General features: G+C 42.1%; 1 protein-coding gene across 4 annotated transcripts in view; it reads left to right on the top strand.

Moving 5' to 3' along the window:
* Nucleotides 1–21,859, top strand: part of AUTS2 (activator of transcription and developmental regulator AUTS2) — a 791,277-nt gene that overhangs the window by 191,732 nt on the left and 577,686 nt on the right. For all 4 annotated transcript variants that reach the window (XM_087751981.1, XM_087751984.1, XM_087751982.1 and 1 more), the window contains exon 2: nt 20,832–21,041. In XM_087751981.1, coding sequence (XP_087608107.1) covers nt 20,832–21,041 — 210 coding nt within the window. The remainder of the gene's footprint in view (nt 1–20,831; nt 21,042–21,859) is intronic.

Genomic DNA, 21,859 nt, shown 5'->3' with positions numbered 1-21,859 from the left:
ACTAACAGGACATTGATGTTCCTTCTGACAAGATGAAGGTTTTACTTGAATGTTAATCACGTCACTCAGACCATGATCTCTGCAAAGTGGTACATTTTTAACTAGGAAAAGCATTCATTGCATATTAGCTATGATAATGACTTTTCCTGAATAGGTTTCTGGTACTGTGCAATACGAACATTGTGTGATTTGGCGATTATAATTGGCATTGTGTTTCAGCTCTGAACTGACTGCATGTAGTAGACATGCATTGGGATCCATGTCCTTAGTTTAATACATACTAAAATATTGACTATTATCTGCTGTTTCAGACTACTTACGAACAAGCAAGAAAGAAAAATTTTTTGATGTCTTGCCACTAGTTCCTGTGTCTTTTTAGCTGAGAAAATTACTATTCAGGAAAGTTGTTTCACTGGGCATTAGGAGGACTGGATCATTAATATTTAACTGTGTTGGAAGTAGAAAGCACTGTAACAATAATAATAATTTGCACTTGCACAGCACATTTCTCCTGAGGATCTCAAAGCACTTTACAAACCATTTAATTAAGCCTTACTAAATCCCTCTGAGGTTTATTATTAGTCCCATTTTACAGATGGTTAAGCAAGGGCATAAAGAAGTTAAATGGTTTGCCTAAATGAGTTAGTGGCAACAATAAGCATGTACTTCAGGAGTCCCGACCACATCTCTCCTCTCTAACAGAGAAGGTATCAAGTGTCCATAGCGTCTTGCCAGCAGCAAGCAGAAAAGCGTAACTCTTTTAAAAGCTAAAAGAAGGTGAAGTGTTTTGAGATAGTTCACTGTAAATATTCTCTGGAAATGGCACGATGCTGTAGATTAGTTTTTGTTATCGCCTGATGTCGTAGCTGTAGAGGAGGTACCCAGTACATACGCGCCTTGGCTGAGGGGCCCGAGATGTGGGAGCAGCTGGGGGTGAGTCCTGGCTCTCCACCTGGTCAAGCGTCCTATATTTCATCCCTTCGTTCACCAGGGACATCTGCACTGCTCTGTTTCCACCCTGTAAGAGACTGGTGCTTTTTTGATCAGTGCTGCAGCTTTGGCCAGTCAGGAACTTATTTTGTCAAGTAAGGAAAGAAGTTCTTGCCACCGGACTTAAAGTTATTCATATCATTAGCAGCTGCTTCTCCTCAGATGCCCAACATGAAAGGTTGGTTTATCAAGATATAAAGCAGAAGCATACAGGCAAAGGGGGACTTGTGCTCGCTGCTTAGCTGAGAACCACTTAGGAGGGTGTTCGTGTACAAATGCATTAGATTATGGTTAAGCAGCTTATGGACATAAAAACACATTAGAACTTTACAGCGTGCTATAAATTACAGTTTTGCGGCATTCACAGCCACAATGTTACGTAATTACATTCATTAATCTACTACTAAGAACACATAAAGTTGCCTCCCAAATGGTACCGTGTCTGCTTGTGCTCAGCTGGGAATGTGCTGAGACGGGCCTTCCCTCCCCCATGTCTTCCTCCGCCACTCTTCTGCCTTGCTCGGAAACTTTCTGATTTTATGATGGTTTTCAGGAGACCAGACTTTCAAACATAGTGGTCTAAACATTTAGGATTCACAGTGGAAGAATTTCTGGTAATCTTGTCTCATACAGCTCTAAGCTTTTTCTAATAAGGTGTAAGCTGTGTATGGACTTATTGCAATCATTTAGTTAAGAAGTTATTGCTTGTTGTCCCTTGTTGTTTGTGCCCTGCCAGCTGATATTTAGTAGTCCCTGTAATTGTTAGCCTCAGCAGCTAATATTCTGTTGGCACTTGCTTGGCCTTAGGTTGAGCATCTCATGCTTCATTTTCTTCTGTGCAGAAATATTTCCTCTCATTAGAGCAGATTCTCAGCTGGTGTAAATTAGAATAACTGCATTTGTATGTCTTCAGTTTGAATGTCTGTCCTGCTGACCATTTTCTTTCTTTTTCTTTCTTTATCTTGCATTGTGGGGAAAGGCTTTCAAACCATTTGTCTGAGGCGCAGCCTTGTTCTATACAAGCAGAGTCTTCTACTGATTCCTTCTTGTTCTGAAAGACCCTTCATGGCCATTTTTTTTCTGTCTCCAATGGGCCAAGTTTTATGTTCAATATCTTCTACCCTAGGACAAGAAGCTCTCTAATCTCTGTCATTCAGCCACATTTTCACTGGGACTTTCTGTGAATTTTTAGCTATGAAAATAGGAAAGCAGAGAGTTGTGTACTAACTAGTGTATTCTCTGTTCTTAACTTTTTGGAGTACGCGTCAGGAAACAGAGCCCACGAAAATTCCTTGGAAAACTTCCTCCAGTTTCAGTGACTGCTGGGCAGGGTACACATATGAACAGTACTGCTCAGTTAGGAGGCTAAAAGTAACAGAAACAGAACAGTTGACTGGCTTATCATCCCGAATTTTTAAGAAATCAAGCTACTAACATAGATTCAGCATCTCAGTCCTTGTAAAAACTTAAACATACCCCAAAAATCCCAGAAAAAGCCCTCTAAAACAAGCTCACACCCTATGATGAAGGTATGAGTCCATTCAACTCAAACTTAACTTCAGTAAATCAGAAAGCAATATCTATTCTCTTTTGTTTGTAAAAAATTAATCTGATTATAAAAACTTAAGCTTGGACAAGGCAACAGGAGTAGAAGACTTGTAGGAATGACCCACTACTTGTGTGTCAGTGCATTAATTGGGTTTTCCGCTGCTGATCTCCTTTCACATGAAGATCATCTTTCCATCCGTATGAAAAAGAGCCACGAAGCTACCTGTGCCACTGAAGCAGGAGCAGCCGTTACGCGAGACAGTGACAGATGCTTAATCACACGACGGTCTTCAGTGGAAGGCATTCATCTATGTGCTAAATAGATGTAGTTTCAATGACACTTCAGCACTCCAGTTTCTGGGGAATTTCTTTGTCATTACTGACAACTTTATTATCCTGACCATTAAATTAATAAAATACAGAGCACACAGCAACAGCTTTTTGAGAGAAGTGATTTTTTTGGTGCCACGGAAACCCCTCCAGCTCCATGTCCCGAGTTGTCATCTGCCTGTTGCCCTGGATCTCCATGTCTAATGACCAGAGGAGGTGGAAAAAAGCAGGTCCAGCATGTCTTAACTATGGGATAGAACAGGAGGAGCATGTTTGGCAGGGATGAGCCTCCCATTGGAAATGACTTCTTTCACGCACCTTGCCCAGCTGTAGTGCTGTCCGTAGCAAGCTGCTTCTGCGCAGGGCAGAAACATGAACTGCTTTGGACTATCATGCAGGCAGGAGCTGCCTCTCGGCTGCTTACCGGTGTGCTTTGGTATCAGCACTACGCGCTGCTTGTTCGCGTAAGCAAGAGATGCAGTAATGGCCTTTGTTTCTGAGAGAACAGCAGTTGCAGGGCAACAGCTGCCTGGTAAATCACATTTTTAAGTTTGATGCTATGTTTGCCTGTTACCTGCTTGGCTTCAGCCTACCTTTTAGGTGGTACATTGTGATGTGCAACTGCATTCATGTGGGCTTTGCTTCCCCTTTTTCAATATGTAAGCATCAAGAAATCAGAAATCTTTATTTTAAGGGCAGCGTGTCTCCCTGCCGCCAGGCAGCCTGGCTCGTAGGTCCGCAGCCAGGCAGAAGCAGGGAGAGCCTGTAAGCCAGGCCAGCAGCCAGCTCGAGTGGAGATAAATTGGGGTCCTGCAGGAGAGTGTCAAGACAGAAGGATGTTGTCAGAGCTGGATGTTTAATGTCACGTGCAGCTGCTAACCTGGTCCTTGCTCTCCTGACAAAATGCTGCCATTTTGGGTTAGTGTCAGAGTCGTGGAGCCGAGTGATCGTCAGCGCTCATGTATTACTAATGCCATCTGTGTCATCTGCGGAGCATCCCATAAAGCATATAGAGAAAGCAATAAACACGGGCTTTCTCTTAACGCTGAAGTACCATGGTGAATCTTTGCTTCCCTTACTCACACACGCAGTCTCAGAGCTCGCATAACGCTGAGTGCTTTACTACTCTGCTCAGGCATTCAGTGACTTAATTGTGTGATGGTATTGATGTAAAATTTAACAGCCACTGTGTGTATTGACTATAGCTTCATTGGTTGCTGCTAGAACATGCTGTGCTATTGCCCTGCTATTCATTTAGCTGTTTTGGTCCATTTATTAGATATTACAGAGATTTTCCTTTTCTGGACAGAACTGGTAGTGATTTCTGCAGTGGAAACCTATTGGGAATGACTCTAATCTAGTTTCTGAGGATTTGTTTATTGGGGCAGCACATGCTGGGCTAATTTCAGGGTACGTGTTCCATGGTATCTTTTCTGTCCACAAGTGAAGTTTTAATGAGGGGATGTAGTACTCAGCAGCTTTTTTTTTTTGCCCCTTTTATTTTCCACCCAAAAAGCAGCAAAAGCAAAATTGGCTCAGTCAGTATTTATTGGCAAATTAGCGTTTATAAAGACTTCCTTTTGCTTGTTCTTTTCTAGAGCTTGGAGAAATAAGATTTCATGTAATGCATCTGGGATTGGATTACTGGATTGAATTTTGCAAAGTACACTAGGGATAGCTGAGCCTGTTTAGAAAGCAGCTAAGCCCCTCTAAGTCAGTAAAAATTCAATTCATGATAGTCGATGAGGGATTTTTCGGTGTTTTTTGTTTTGGGTGGCTTATTTGCTGTTGGATGGTCATGTTTCCTTTGAGGTGTTTTAGCAAGGTTTATTAAGCTTTTGGTGGAGGGGGTGGTGGGATACAGCCTTTCTCTGAAAAACAGGAAGGGAGAAAGCATCCTGGAAGCTGACGTCCCTCGGCCTGCTTGCTTGTTAAACACAAACGTTAATTCTTATAGGAGCTCTTCAGCTGAGTTTATATGTTGTGACCATTTTGGAAAGCCACAGAAACATGAAGACATTCAAAATTTATCAAAGTTGAGGCTGTGACTGGTTATTACTTTGCATCTGGTCTTTTGTGTCCTCATGAGCTCCCGCCCCTCCCTCCCTCCCCCTTCCCTCCCGCTGTGAGTTGAGGTTTCGGTCCTCAAAACCAGGCCAACCACATTATTATAGTGCAGATGGCAATAATCTCTGTGTGATTCTGATAACAGATCTCAGGACGCAGCAGGGTTTGGGAAATTCCAGCTCTGTTGCAGGGATGGATCTCGTCCCAGAAGAATAGTGTCTGAATTTAGATTCTGTTTCTCTCTGTAAAATTGGCCTGAATTTTTTTTCTGGACTTCCTTTTGTGTTTCTTAGGTCAGTGGTATTGTGTTGCTGGTGCTCCTGGGTTTTTTTTATGCTTCGAACTGAATTTTTTGGAAGAGAACATCAGAGAAGTTTGCACAGTGCTATGCCAGCCTAATTAAGGAGAGGTCAGAGTGTCTGAACCTGGGCTAAGCTAGAGAGAAAGGAGAAGCGGAAAGGCTGGCAAATTTCTCGGAGTGTGGAATAAGTTTTAGTAAGATCATCAAGAATGCAAGAAAGGAGGAAAAAAATAATTCTGAACGAGGTGAAGACTGCCACCAGAGGAAACCATAAAATATTTTGTTGAAACCCTGTTCTAGAGTCCTATGCATTTTATAATAGTCCTGAGAAGGAGGTTGCAGAAGCTTGGGATGTGAGAGGGCTGTATCCTCCTCACCCTTAAATAGGAATGGGCAAAGAAGCAAAATGCTTTTGCTCTTCTAACAGGAAGAAATAATGGTTTTCTAGGTGAGTTTTAATGCTCTCCACAAATCTTTGCAGCTTATGTTTTTACATTATAGTCGTTTTCTCGAGTCAGACATCCCTGCTGCCTGTTAAGTAAACACAGAAAGCATAGATTATCAGTTAAGAGTATCGACAGCATTTCAAGTGCTATCAGAGAACATTTAATTCAGTTTAATTTTGTGATAAATCTCATGTTTAATCCTCTGGTTGCTCTGTAATCATGTCTCTATTGATCTTTTCTGAATGACTGCATGCAGTTTAATAAACTTGGCCATTAACCCAAGCTTTCTAAAGGGGGAGATTGATTCCAGTATCAAGTCCGATAGAACCAATAAGCACCTGAACATCATTAAATCTGTCGATTGTAAAACATTTGCATTAAGATCAAAGTAAAAGTGTAGAGGTGAATTGGCAGCTTATTAGAGAAAGAGTTTGCAATCGGAAAGTCTCAGTATGTCAGTCAAAATCAGCAGCAGTTTTCAGCCTCGCTGATTCAAGCTGACACCTCCTTTCATTTCTTATTTCTCAAATCCGTCTTTCATCTATTGAGTGACCTCCTTCCCTCTTTTCCCAGCCATAATTATATCCTTTAATTTATTCCATCTTTTTCACTCCAGGCATTTGTTTAGTCCAGGTTTTTGAGGTCATTTTTGCCTCATAATAAAACTACAGAGGTTGGGTGTCTTTTCGAAGTGTTGGTTTGGATTTTCTGTCCTGAACTCCTTTTGTAAGGAGTGCCCTAGTTACATGAGATGTAAAATAGGTTAGGGAATGGGGGACAGGTTATGGAATTGAAAAAAGGGGGTGACCGTCTCAAATTCCTTCTTCTAAGGCCTGTTCCCACCGCTCCTCACAGGGGCCGTCTCACATACTCCAAATGCCAAGGTGCATTTGGCAATTTGGCTGGGATCTGTAAGGGTATGCCTAGGGACCTAATACCAGCTGAACTGCATTGAAACGAAGCACCTGAATTCCTTGTGACCAAGAGCGCATTGGTGGCCTTGGGAGCATCTGTGCATCTCCGTGATGTTGGGCAGGCAAATGGTCCCTCCAAACACAGCGGGCCTGACTCTGGGGAAGAGAGGACTGGCACAGGCTGACAAGATGCTGTCTCTTGTGCAATTTTGCTGTTTGGTGTTTTTGTCAAAGCAGCGCTGCTCTTCCAGAACAGCTGGTAGGGGACATTCAAGGGCTATGGGGAGCTTAGAAAGGAAACTGCCTGCAGTCTTTCTTCCCTTTCCCCCCACTCTTCGTTCCCATGCAGGAGTCAGAAGTTCTTAACCCGCAGGAGAACGAAGGGTCTTTATTGATTTCAAAGGCTGCAACTTGTGCAGAGAGAGTTGTCGGGAGGGGGGAATAATAGCAGGAGAGCGCTCCTCGTGAAGCAGAGGTACCGGCTCAGGACAGAGGAGGAGGATGAGAGGAGCTGGTGGTGAGGGAGACAGGACGAGACTGATCCTTCTGGAGGGGCACAGAGATCGAGAGTAGTTTGGAATTAGGATGAAGAACGGGGAAGGGGAAATGCTGTGACTCCTCTGTGTTAGGAAGGGGAACGGGGCATGCAGGGAGCGTATAGGTGTGGGAGGGAAAAACATGAGAAAGCAAGAACGAAATACATATACATGCAGCTGAGCGATAGCAGTGAGACTGTCCTGAATGAAGGGCAGAGAAAGGGAGATGTAGATGCTGTCCTCTTGCAGTAAGGGCGATGGAGATGAAAGACATGACTTTCCTATCCCACACATCAGTTGGAGGAGAAGAGGGAGATGCAAGGAGTACCTGCTTGGCAGGAGGCTTGGAGGAAGCCCCTGGGTATGGAGACGAGAAGGGCAAGAGGCAGGGAAGAAGGCTGCGTCAGTCCCCCGGGGCGTACCCCAGGAACACGCTGGCTGTGGCTGTTTGGCCTGATGAAGCTGAAGGGCTGCAGAGGCTTGGAAGATGAGAGACTGACTTTGCTACTGTCTCCGAAATAAATTAATGAATAGTGCAAGCCCTGAGGTGTTTTATGGTGTATGGCAGCTGGACACTGTTACATTCCTGATCCAGAAGATGGCTGCCTTGATCTAGGTCTGACCAGAGGGAGATGTGCCAGCTGCTCCATGAACCCACATCACCTTTGCAGGGTCTTGTTTGCTTTTTCTAAGCGTGCGTGCAGCCCCCTTTGTTCCTGTGGTGCCTGATGCATTTACCTCTTTAAGTCCTTAGCATGATGAGGCACAGATGAAATAGGATGTGGTTTTACTTCCATTTTACAGATCAGCACTGCTGCACGGAAGGGCTAAAGGCCCAAATTCACAGAGCCATTTATTTCCTTTGGAAAACCAGTCAATGGGAATTAAATAGTTTTAGGCCCCTGAATACCCGCTTTGTGGATTGGGGCTTAGCTTACTGCTGCAGGTCACAGTGAGAGTCAGTGGAAGATCAGGGATTTCAACATATGTCTCCAAGTACCCACATTAATAACTTACCATCTCAGTCTGGCCAGCTCTAATCCTGTGCCTGGCAGGGTACAAGTTGTGATAAGATCAGACAGGAGAGATTTGGATACCGGCACCAACAAGCAGCTTAGAAAACAAATCTTTAATAGGAAAGGTTTCCTTCCAAGTGCAGACTGATTCCTGCTTACGGTTCTAATTCTCTTCAACATATTCTGTAGCTCTCGAGAGATGCATTGCAGAGCTTTATCTGCTTTCTGCTCGAGGCAAATTTTTACAGAGAGACAGCAGTTCGGATGCTTTCTACAGAAGAAATGGTTACAAGTTCAGTCGAGACAGCCGGGTATACGATAAAGTGTGCTTTGAATGTAAGTATTGCTCAAGCGGTATGATTCACAGTTTTCGTAACTCCTCGCAAGTTTGCTGGAGGCATTAGCAAAGCTCTTGACTTGAGATGTTCTGTTTTGGAACTGGATCCCCTGACTGTGCATCCCTACCAACTTAAATTTGTAGCTTCTAGGTGGCTATAAACAAGAAATATTACAGAAATTGCTTTTCCAGCCACTGAATAGCCCTGAATATTAGATGACACTTCAGTTTTAAAAGATCTATCCACCAAGCAGCTTAAAGAAGTTGCATATTTGCAGAAGACATCATATTTTCAGCCACAGCAGAACTGTAAAGGAAATTTTCTTTTTTCTCTAGTGTATGAGGTAGCTTTAGAGGGTCTGTGCCCTGTAATAAAACTGAAGAACATAGTCATCTCTGTTTTTCCCTTTTTATTTATTCGTGCTACCTTCTGTGCCCGTTTAAGCGGAGAGTTTGTATTCTAAATACCAGATGGAAGGGAAGAACTGTGTTTCCCCTCTTAGGAACCGCTGAATATACCTGATGGCTTTTTGGGTGATGCCACATAGACTTTGGAGCATCCCCTGGCCCAAAGCTGAAACAAATGCTTTGTTGCAAGGATGTGATGCATTAGCAGAAGTGAAGGAGTAAAGATGGAAAACGTGTGGCAGTTATCCACTGAGTCTGATTCTCTGCGTTTGGTACGGTGGCTTATATCTTTGTAAACTAACAACAAAATAGTTCTGGTATTTATTTCATCTGTGTATGTGAATGAGGACTCTTGAGATAGGAGCAACTTATATCTACGTTGTAAGTGGTGCGAAGGACAAGGCAATGATAAATCTTGTCTGTTATGCTAAGCTGTGCTTCTGAACTGCGGAGAGGGGGATTTGCCAATGATCAGCACTGTACAAGAGTGTAATCCCTCTGGTTTTTTGATCATCAAATTTATCTTCACTGTATCTGTTTCCTAGGGGAAGAATAAGCCAGCAAATGGAAAGGTTACATATTGCTCTATTTCTTAGACTTTTGTTCTTTACTATTTTTTTCAGCCTGAATGCTAGAAGGCGGTTTCTTTTGCAGGTGGGAAGTTGAACCGTTGTTTCGTTTTTTTCCTCTAATTGCACAAAGGTTCCGATCCTTTTCCCAACGAAGAACATTACCAAGCTCGCCTTAAGTGATGCAGTCCTCCTATCCAAGCTCTCTTTCTCTTTCTCTCTCTCCTTATTTTCTAATCACTGTTCTTTCATTTTAAAATCTGCCTTCATCAGTCTTTTGTATGAGGTTGTATGCCACATGCCAAGAGCAGTGGTAGAGCTAAGTGGTTGCCAGAGAAGGAGAAAGAAAATCAAGAGGAATATGAGACAGTAGGAGCTTAGAAGACAGAAAAGCTAGTGTGTTAAGTAGTTCGACTTCTTGACCCACAAGATGGAAAAGAGTTGTTTCAAAATAATTTTTATTTTGAAAAGCTCAATAATTATAACCCATTATTATGTGGAGGTTTTTGGTTTGGTTAGAAAATCTGCAGGTTGGAGCATTTACCACCCAGCATAATCCCGGAGTAGTTCTTCTAATTCTGTCCTTTTCCTTGCTTATTCCTGTATTCTCTGTCCAAAGAGCCAGGTTTGGCCTGCTTGCTTGCATGTGCAGAGGGATGCCTCCGGTTTCCCTGCTGCTTGTAAGGCTTCATTTGTGATACAGAAATAAATGATGCGGATGTTTCCATCTCTCCCTATTCTCTCCCTATATAGCGCAGTTTCCTAGTTGTTTTTACCTACGTTGTCTCCAGGTGGTTTCTTTGTCTTGCCTCCTGGAGAGCAGATTTTCTGGTCTAGTCTTGAGGGTAACATGGCAGCAAAGCTAACCTCTTCTGTGGTGTCCTGACTCGGTTTCTTTATGTGGCCATGATATTTTAGTGAGCAGCCTGAGACCTTTAGAATACATTGGACTTTCCTGGTGCTGTACTATCTTTCTGCAAGACAAGGAATGCAGAGGTGCTTCTGATTTGATTTACAAACCGTAATAAATTTTTTATGAATGCTGAGTGCTGTGCTAATGAATGGTGCCAGTGTGAGAGCCTGGAGGCTGAAGTCATCTGTTTAGCCCTAGTGCAGGAATAGCAGGGATGAGCGCCATCTAAGCCCACATCCATTTATTCTAACCCTACCAATAAGGGGGGATACCCTTTAAATGTAAGATTTATTAGCCCGCTAACTGCTTGGCCTCGGTCTGTGGCCTGCCGACGAAAGTGCTGTTAGAATTATTCAGCGAACACCATGTGTACCTGGAGAGCGGAGGAGCCCACAGGCAGCTTCGTGCCAAAAAGACTCCGCTGGAGGGAAATATGATTTCATTGCAGAAGTCTCCTGGTAAAGTTGGCAGGACATCGGGCAAAAATAAAGGACTGGTGCTTTTGGACATGAAACAAACAAGGTTAAAAGGGGACATATTCTTTTTTTAAAGCTAAGAAAGCTAAGTATTTTGGTCCTAAGATGGCACGTGTATTTTGGCCAGTATATGCACATCTTGTATAACTACATTTACGAACATATAAAATTTTTATTTTGGGGAGAAAGTTTGAAATTTTAAAAATTATTTCCATTCCAAATCAGAACAAAAAGTGCAAATAAAAAAACTATGGGAATTATTTAGACAAACTGAAATTATTTGTGTTTCGTATTACTCAGCATAACGCTTGATAACTGTTCAGTTGGATTCTTTCTACCATGAAAATCCCATTTTCCAAGGAAAAAAATGTTTGGCCCTGCTGTGACGCGAAGCTGACCCTTGCACTCGGGCGCAGGCATCTGCATGAAACATAGACAGTCCCAGCCCGTGCCCGCAGTCGGATGCATTTCTGCATCAGATCAGGGCGCTGCTGTGCATGGCTTGACTGTATAGACTAACAGTGCTGTATACAAATGTGGGGTCATTACGGTAAATGTGAAACTAGTATGTTGTAGCACAGGGAACAAAACAAATTCACCTTTGTTTTAGGAGCTGGCTTAATGCTCCTCTCTCTCTGCCTAATCTATAATTGTAACTGAGCAGTGCAAGAGCAGTGAAGCCCTCTTTGTTGGCATGAAGATTTAAAGCAAGCATCCCTAGGGACTCTTTTTCTCTTCACACCCCCTTTTCTATTTCTTTTCATTCCTCAAACAAAGAAAATAAACACTTCGTGAGAACGTGGCCATGCTGCTCATGGGGTATATCAAGCACATTTATTTAAGGCCCAGCACTGTGGAAATAAACCCAGGGCCAGTGGGAATAGATTTCCCTTGGCTGCAAGGGCTGCATGCTGTGTGAGCAGTCTCAGCGATGTGAATTTTGTAAAGCATGTCTGGGATGGAGTGTTTTGTTACAGTTGTGTTAGAAGCACTCAGAGTTGGGCCCTGAATTCTGGCGGAGCTCGTGCTGACGGAGCGGTCGTGGGCCAAAAGGGCAGCCAGCGTGGGCAGGCACAGCCCTGGTCGCTGCGAGATCTGCCCTGGGTGCTTTGCCAAGTAAAAAAGGCTGTAGGTGTATGAAAGACGGGTACTTATCGAAGATGATTTGAAAAGTTTGAAAGACTGTGCGTGGAGGAGTTGGAGAGAACGTGGCTGAGATGATGCCAGCAGGGGACACAGATTCCCTGCTGGGAGGGGCCAGTTCTTGCTGGTATTTCAGACAGCAAAAAAGGCAGAGTCACAGGTCTAGCAAAGATGATTTAGTCAAATCTGCAAGACAGAGGTAACCTTGGACTTTGCTAGCACTTGTGTAAGACCTAGAAAAATCTCTAGAAAAAATGTGATGGGACTTCTAGGCCGGCAGAAGCTGGGTGGAGTGAGAGCTTCAGGATCTCTTTCTTTTGGCAGGAGTACACAGGTTTCTGGCTAAATCAGTCTGAGCAGAATCAGCTGTGTGTACTTTGCCTTCTACAAAACCGGGCAGCCTCAAGAAAAACAGTTCAGTGGCTCTGTAATCGAAGCTGGTGTTGCTCAGCACTTTCTCGACAGTAGCTCCAAGAGTAGGATTTTTCCTAACTCTGGTTACACCGACTCCAGTAATTTGGATGACTGTTCTCCATAACTGTAGTGTGGTATGGCAGAGTATTTTGAGTGACAAAATTGAGAAGGGAGAGGGGAGGATAAGGCTGAGAATACCATGTCATGTTTGACAAAAGATGGAATAAATGAATGGCAATCAATTGCTCTGATACTCATCTTCAGGTACGACATCAGTTTTTGCCAGCTTTGATTTCATAGGGCTTCTTTGGCTCAACAGCTGGCATTATAGTCTTAGATTTCAGCTAAACCTTTATTTTGTGTAGCACCTGTAGGCTTAGCGAATACTATGAAAAATGTTGTATAAGACTGTCCATTTTGCTTTTCAGCTCAGTTGCTACAGGTGTTTTGTAGATGTGGGTGCCTTTGAAATCTTGAGTAATTACATTCTGCTGTTGTCAAAGTTGGTGTGTAGCAGTAAGTTTTAATCTTTTGTACTCAAATACTTGAATAAAAATTCTTTTTAAACATGCTTTTTATCATGTCAAGGTAAAAATTTGAGTGTATGCTTATATTCAGCAGTCTCAAAACAGATAAGAACAAATGTAAGGATTTTGCTAAAATCCCATTGAATGCAGTGAGACGTAGACACACATGTACGTGTACTTAAATGTGAGAAAGATACTAAGGTAAGGTGCAGAAACAATATTATGTAGTCTGTGTGAATAATCACAAAGGAACAATGCAGATGTCATTGGAAGCATCAAGTGTCATAAATTGTTGAGAAACAGTGTGTCTGCATCCGAACACACAGGATGCTGAAGAAAAGCTTCTTCTGAAGAAGAAGTAGTTGGTTGAACTTAGGAACAGGGAAGGACATTTATTCTGCTGAGTAAAATACTACTTTTAGATTACTTCCTTAGGTCTAGTGTGTTAGTAGAAGTCAGTCACAGATGACTTGTGCTGAAGAGTGACTGCTATCCCGCTACAGCAACAAACAGTGTAAAATCTAAGTAGAAGAGAGTTGACAGCCATATGTTCTTTAAATAATGCGAGGTAGAACACAATTTGAAGTGTATAACCATGGCTGAGTTGAGGAGTAGTATGTGTACAGGATCCCTTGTTTCCATTTGCCTGATGTGTTATGTAGCAGCTAGCTATGCATTTAAGTTCTTCCAAGTTTTTTGTTTGGGTGTCGTCCCCCCCCTTGCATTTTTATGAATTGTGATGCTGCTGTTAATGATATAATGGCCTACTTTATTTCTTGAAGATCCTGAAATCATTTACTCAGACAGGTTCGACTTACTGTGGAATCAGAAACACTTGTTGAGCCCCTTTCCCCTGTTATGGAAGCTGGAAGGTTCACGGTGAGGGAGAGGATTGCAGGAGGGTTTCCTCTTGCTGATATGAGTTGAATGGAATTAGAATCCCGTTTTCCTCTGCCTCCATCTCGTATTTAGTATGTGGCATTGAGGGAGGCCATCGCACTACATATATTAGAAACAGTGATTATCTGTGTCCTTATAATATGTGATGCTTACTAAAGCCTGATTTGCAGGAGTGCTCAGCACTCCCAGTAGCTGCTGAAATCAATGAAGGCTGTGCTTCATTAGATAAAGTGCTCTGTAGAGCTAAGTTCTCTGAAAAATCAAATCTTAGGTGCTTCCTAACAGGCGCTTGAAATTAGCAGACGTTTTTGACCTGAACATGTCAGGACTGTTGTTGCCGCCTATAAAATGGGAATAGTGAAATACCTTCACTGGCTAAACAGCTGTAAGATAGGCCATTGATATTTGTTGAGCATCTGATACTATAGTGAGAAGCTGTATAGAAAAGCCCTTGAGGAAATTAATAATCGTGCTTTCGGAGGAGGGTGTGACTGGAGTGTAAGTAAACAAGTTTTAGGTCCACATGTTGGACAAAGAAGAGAAAACAAAATCCTGAGTGGCTGCTCATTAGCTGAATACCTTCCATTCTGCCCAGGGAAATAAGAGCATGCGATCCTGTAATTAAAGATTGTATCATGACGCATATGCACAAGAGGGCTGAATTAAGGTGGTGGTTGCAGCCTTAATCCTGGCCTTTCATAAGTTCCAAGTCTTTGACTTTGTAACCTCAATAATGCTGCTTTAATGTAGTTTTTTGTGTCTTATTTAAATCAGCAGCACCTGAAAAGGAACCTTCTGTTTATCAATGATATTGTTAACAAATGATTTTGGGATGAAAAATCAAAGCAATCTCTTTGCTACAGAAGTGCTTTTATAAAACATATCTCAAGCAGACAGCAACTTGCTTTTCTATTGTTTTGCCTTCATCTGTAATCACCGCGTAGCGTCCTGCAGCCTGGTACAGCATTTCATCTTCAGGCTGTTGCACAGCCTTTTTTGCACAAGACTGAACTACTTTGTTTTCAGATTCCAGAGAGATGCAGGAGGCAATGGATTGTAATTTTATGAAAATAAAGCAAACAAAACAAGATTAAACCTTTCTGCAGAGGTCTCGTGACTTGAAGAAATTGCTAGGTTTAGTGGATGGGCTCCTGCACCCACTATAGTTGACATCATGGCTCTCTTCACCAGTCCCTCGTGTCCTAAAATACCATAATTTCTACACTTTGAGAATCCTTTTCTCTTTTGCATTGCACTTTACACCTGCTTTCCTTTCTCTTTGGTGGTGTTTTAAGAGTGTTTGCAATTTTTTCCCCCTAGATAAATGCTTTTGAGGAACTAACTGTGCATTCCGAAGAATACACAGTGTGTTTAACTATCTTATCTGGAGGGAAATGCATGACTATTATAAACGTCTCAGCTTATTTTCTGATTTTGAAAGATTTCAGGGACTAGTCAGTGCATTGTTTTCAGACCTTTACATCTTGTTGTTACTGCCAGAACTAAAATAAGGAATTATGAAATGCGAGAGAGAGGTATTGAAGTCTTAGGGCATTTTCATCTATCAGCTATAAAAATTCTTCCCAAACGTAACAAAACACAGTATGAGTCGATGAAGACCGTCAAGATGCGATGGCAAATCTGGTACTGGCACCGTTTCCTGATTCGGAGGGGTTTTGGTTCGGTTTGTGCAGCTGCTTTGTGCGTGTTGCTCTGCTGGATTCCCAGCTAACGATACCCACTGCGTGATGCTAACGAAGCTGCGGTATTTCAGCTGTACTCTTTAGGCATCTTAATTTCTTGCAAGCTAAACTTTTGTAACAAATGTTCTCAGTGAATATGGAAGCGGTGGTTTTGTTAGCGTTCCTGTTCGTGCGTTTTTTCATAGGAAGCCCCTTTGGCTGCTTCTTGCTTCTCCTCACGTAACGTCCCTGGCAAATGAAGCACTTCTGCTGCTGACAGCCAGGCCCGAGGTGCTGCGTCTGTCTTACGCTTGTGTCCATAACTTGGAAAGAATTTCAAATCAACTTTTGTAGCTAGTGAAAATGTTTTTTTGTTTTTTTTTTTTCTCGGTTTTTTTTTTTTTTTCTCCTTAATTGGCTTCTTCCTCCTGCACTAGTGTTCCTGATCAAATGTGAATTGCTTGTACCTTGCAAACAGGCGAAAGGCTTCAGGAGTACCTTTCCTAAAATTCTATTTGACAGGGATGCTTGGATGTCTGAATACTGGACAGGGGCAAACTGGTATATTCAAGCTTGCTTTTCTAACTATTTGTGTTTTAAGTGGAGCACTACATTGATATTTCATGACTGTTTAATAATTTTGGGTTTTTAAAAGTGTCTCATTTCTTTATACTTAATTTTATTGTTGGAGTGAAGGATAAATCGTTGGGCCCTGATATAAAGCCGTTGTGGACTTTAGCAAGAACCTGAGGAGCAAATAATTGGAATATAGTTGTAGACTGATGCAGTTGTTATTTGGTTTTACTAGCCCTGCACTGTAATCGACTTTTGTTTTTAATAATCAGTTTTTAAAAGTTGCACTTTACTGGGGTCCTGTTGAGTGTAATTTCAGAAAGTAAGTTCTTGCAACACTGGAATCACAGCGATAATCTGCAAGGATGATTTTGGAAAGATCAAGGCTTGAAATCCCTGAGCAGCACCCGAAATTTTCATCCAAATAAGTGCCTGCAGTGCGTTTGCCGCACAGTGCATTTACAGCGTTGCTTTTCGTCAAGTGTTCCCATAGAAAAACCGTGTAATAAGGGGTGGAACAGAGTTCCTCTTGTTGCCATGTAGTTTTTAAGTCGTCGTCAGAGGAGAGGTAGCTGGAGGAAAGGGCAGCAGCAATGGACTGGCGCTCAGGTGAGATTCATGGGGGTGAAGCGTGTACTCTGCAAAGCAATGGGAAGCACTGCTCGGCTACCACTGAGGATCTGATTTATAATTAATGAGCTGGCATTTACATAGCAAGAAGATGGACTCTCCTGAAATAAATCAGGCATAGCTCCGTCACAGCTTAACACATGATGAGAATGCAGTGTATCCTTCAAGCCTCCTACCTCGAGAAATTATCTGATGTACTCATGGAGGCTGCTTCTCCTCCCCTCACCAAATGCAGGGCTTGGATTGAAATTGTTAATATTAATTGGAGCCGAGATGATTGCAGTGCCACCCCATCAGGCTTCAGCAGCCCTCCTGCTCGCTGACGTCGCAGCAGGGGTCTGTTCAGCATGGGCGGCTCTTCTCCGCTATGGCACGTACAGTGGTATCAGGTTGATTAATGTGCCCAATAGAAATAAAACAAATGGAAATTTTTTTAGATTATACAGCACACTCATAAATATTAATGCACTTTTGTATTGAATTGCATGTAATTACATATTTATACATTAAGTCACCTTCCTGATACACTTAAGGCACTTTACTGATGAAAGATATCTCTGAATAAGATGGTTTTAAACCATGCCTAATATGTTTGTAGGATTTATTTAATAATGTGTGGGCTTGTATGCTGGCAGGAGAGGAGAAAAACCTCCATTAAAGTCTGAATGTGTTGTTCACAGGTCTGCTACTTAGTTTGCATCGACTCCATGGGTAGCTGCTGAAAAATACGTCTCGACATGAAATATTACTACATCCCCTTATCTATGTAGATAAGGTCTGTGCAGTCCTGTCACCTTAGAGTAATTACAGCTTATTACTCTAATCATGATGATGCCTGAAGTCTGTAATTAAGATTGTGCTGGCTAATGTACTAGCACGCGGCATGGTACAGCTATTGTCCTATCTAAACAACAGAAAGATAAAAATTGGATGAGGGAGAAAGGGCAGAAAGTGGGGAAGTGATTTATGCAGGGCCACGGTTCCCAGCCAAGCGCCGCCTCTGCCGAACCCAGCGGCTTCCAAGACGGCAGAATCCGTGCGCGTCCTCTGCAGCCCCGTGTGCGCTCCTGTACCGACGGTGCGTCCAAAACAATCCCAGGCAGTTTGCACCCTCAAACACGAGGATTGACACCGCATGTGAGCTCTCTTCAGGCTAATTTTAATGCGTCCTATCCACCTGTGTCTAAGCGTTTATTATTTTAACATGTCCTGTTGCAGTCCAGTCTGCAGATGAAGAATTTAATATATATTTCTATATACATATATATTTTAAGGCCAAATCGTGTATCCGTTGAAAGCAATGAGAGGTTCTACCATACAATTCAATAATACAGGGGTTTGACCCACAGCACTCTGTAATTTTCTCTGCAGCGATGTCAGCTGGTGAAAAGCAGACGGCTGTTCTGGAGGAACATGGTTGTCTAAACACCAGTCTTTATGTCTAAATTTCATAGTAAGCCCACCCACCAAACTGGATTTAAGGCCCGCTTTCGCAATTTGTAGAATTGCAAGCGATGTACACATGGAGCTCCCTTTCCCTTCTTTGCTAGTAAGCAGAAGAGGCACCTTATTTTTGAATATTTCTGCAAATTGTTCCTTCTGTCTCGGAAGATATGTTTTCATAGAGTTTGCAGAAAGCTTTGTGAAGCTGCTGTCACTCATCTTAGCTGTAGGTATATATGCAGATTCTTTCGTCCCAATTCTGACATACACCTAAAGTAAAGTTTAGCTCATCTTGACAATTCATGAAACTTTATGCAGCTGGCTAAAACATGGGCTTCTTATGGAGGAGGTTATCCCAGATATGGCCATAGTGATCTGCAAAATTGGACCCATTTTATGCCCTCTTTAAAGCTAATGGGAGCTAGTAATTTCTTGATGGCAGTGCTAGCCCCATTAGACATTTTATAAGTTTCTGGAAGCCTGCCACTGTTTCATTTAGATCTGTAGCTAAAGAAAAAAAAAAAAAAGACCAAAAAAAAAAAAAATGCAACAAAAAACCACCACAAAAGCTATTTAGTCATTAGGAGAATATTTTTTTTTTTTTTTCCCCCAGAAAGTTTCCCTTTCTTCATTTCTTCAACCTTTCACATTTAGAGTGAATCGTCTTAATAGTATTTCTAGCTACAAATACAATCTCCATGTTTTAACAGAAGTCTTGTGCTGGTATAATGTGCTATTCGTAAAGCACTGGATTTTTTTGATGCTGAACTGAAAAAATAAATATTTATGTTTATCATTAGCAGCACGATGATAGTTATCTTAAGACACAAATCTGTTCTATGATAAAATATCTCATTGTTTCAATAGAGTGCACTGAACAAGTTGTAATTCTGGTGCTTTTCTGCTGTGTTGAAGTTGCTCTGTGGGAATTGCAGCGTTACTCCTTTTTCCAGGTTATTTCCCGAAGCGTAGCTGAATAGGCCTGAGAGCGGGAGCTGCTGTGCGAGGTGCTCTGTGTTTGGTATCCGGGAGGTCAACGTGTATTTGTAGTTGCTGTAGTTGCTATTTTATGAAGCTATTGATGATGAGAATTGGTGAAGTAGTAACCATAATACGTGACACCCAAGAATTTGCCTTCATGCATTTGTGGTGTATATCTAAATCTAAAACCTTCCTGGGAAAGGAGACAAAAGGTGTGCTCGGAAAAGTGATTCTCCTTACTTTATTTTTCCTTGGGCTTGCCCTGTAGCATCTCTTAGCTTGTGTACAGTGCTTTTTACGAGTGGGTCTCAAAGCATGTTATGATGATCGGTGCTGCTGCTGACTCTTTTTTTTTTTTTTAATGGCTGGAGGAACCAGAGAAGAGAGACATGACATTCTTAAAATACTGATCCTGCTTTATAGCTAAGGATGCTAAAGATTTTTTTTTTCGTGAGCTTGGATAAAGCTCTAACTTCTCTGATATGAGGAACACTGTGTGAAGAAAAGCTTAGGATATTTCCCATGGTGTCTTAGGTGAAGAAAAGGGACAAAAAGTATCTTACAGCTTCTGTTCCGTACTCCCTTCTTAATGCTTGTAAAATTATTCTTTTCACCAAATATCGAATTTGAACGTTGACTGTTTTCAGTTTAATTAATGTTCTCATTGGTTTTAGTTATGAATTTTGTGAAGCTCTTGTGTTTTAGATAGGCATTTAGGGAGCATTCTTTAATTAAAGCCAAACTGATTTTTGCCTTTAGGCATGGTTTTTTTGCATTAAAAGGTGGCATAATTTGAATTATATTCTCCTGAACCTGAGTCTTTGTGACACAGGGACCAGCAGCCCAATTTCTTTCCTGCTGTTGGTTATAATACTAAGTGACAATAAACAGAAGCATGAAGGCTCACAAGATCATATGGTACTTGATGGTAGGGCACAGAGAGCTTTTGGTCAAAGCAGCCAGGCATGTTAGTAGAGTATGCTTAAAGTATTACACTATTTGAGTAATGTGCCCCTTAAATGGAAATACTGTACTCTAACATATGGAGTTCTTGGAGTAGATATGACTTAGCAAATTGTATTTATTAGATGCACAATATGCATTGTAATTTACACTTTTCCAATAGCTTCTAAATTCTTCTCTCTCAATGACCCTCCAGCCTCCTCTTCCTCTGCCTTTAATTTTGTGTTATTGGAGAATTTTTTTCAAGTAACGTTTATTTAAAACAAAAATATGAATTCTGTGTGTTGCAGGTTATAGGTAAGAAAATACAGTAGCTGTAGGCTAAGCGACAAAACTCGTGTTTAAGTTACAAGACTCGAGTGGTTTTTATAGATAGACATTGACTCTGGGCTTTAAAGAAGGGTCAGTAACAAAGTTTTCAAATACAAGCTTTTTTTATGTGAGATGCATTTGAGAATTATGAGGTTGACGGTATGAAATCTAAAGGAGTATGTGTCTGCTTCTGTGCGCTCCATCTTACAGATTTTATTTTGCGTTTGCCTATCTTTTGATTAAGTGGACACCAGTGAAGACTGCTTTCTCCTTTTCTGGTGATTGTAGCATTGCCTCAAGAATCCTTTGCTGGTCACCTAGAATTGCTGCTTAAAGAGGTCGACCAAATCAGAGCCGTATCTTAACCACTGTGTTTTTCTTCCCTTCCTTCCCCCACTCCCTCCCTCTGCAGAAGGACGTAGCTCTGAAACCTCAGGAACGTGTGGAGAAGCGACAGAATCCTCTAGCCAAGAAGAAACGGGAAGCGCTTACCAACGGGCTGTCGTATCTTCCAAAAAAGAACAGACTTCACCACCACCAGTACAGCTCCGACCGCGAAAATGATCGTAATCTTTGTCAGCACCTTGGGAAAAGGAAGAAAATACCGAAGGGCCTCAGACAGGTGGGAGACAAGTTATCTGTTGCGGGGAGGGAGGGCTTTGGCTGTTGGCACATGGTATGTAGAAGCAGATTTCTGATTTTGTGGGATTACTTATTTTAACCCCTTCGTAGTTGTTTTATTCTTGGTCTCTCAGGTGCCGCTTGGTAGCATGTCCTGGTACAAGAAGAGATGAATTGAGTGGGAAAGCAAGTGGTGTATTGATGCCGAGCTGATTAAGAAATGTGCAAAGGCTTTCCATAGGCTGGCTGCGAGACTGTCAGGGCAAACAAATGTGGTCTCTCTATTACCTTGTTAGGCCAACTTTGTGCTATAAATACGCCTTCTTGTTTTTAGACTTTGTACACAGAAGCATAAGACCCCGTTGAACATCAAGGGCAAGGTGCGGTAATTGCAAGAGGGGCAGCTGTTAATCAAGACAAAGCTCCAAGACAGATTACAGTGCAAGGAGCTCATTTGTAGGATGTCAGTGGTACTGGTGTGTGCTCTTCTGGGTAACTAATCACCTACCCGTAAGCAAGAACCTTCTGCCTTCCCAACACTGGTGTTCCCTTACGGTGGTAGCTGTGGCGCACGTGTGACACAAGTGAGCAGGTAGCAAGGCCTGAGGCTGGAAATCTTGGACTCTTATTCAGGACTGTGCAGTGTTGTGTTTCATGTTTTTAAAAAAGAACAAAGTGTGACAACTGTGATTTCTCTGGTGAGCAGGATGCAGAAAAAAGAGCCATGTTTTGCTTTTTTTGAATAAATAGCCCTCGTGTCTTTGTTATATATAAAAGCCTAAATTAGAGCTGGGCATTTTAAGTATAGCATGTGCCTGT

Source organism: Nipponia nippon, unplaced genomic scaffold (assembly GCF_047370975.1).
Source record: "Nipponia nippon isolate SJK-2023a ecotype South Korea unplaced genomic scaffold, ASM4737097v1 scaffold_15, whole genome shotgun sequence".
Lineage (NCBI taxonomy): Eukaryota > Metazoa > Chordata > Aves > Pelecaniformes > Threskiornithidae > Nipponia > Nipponia nippon.
This window is presented reverse-complemented; position numbering and strand designations above follow the sequence as displayed.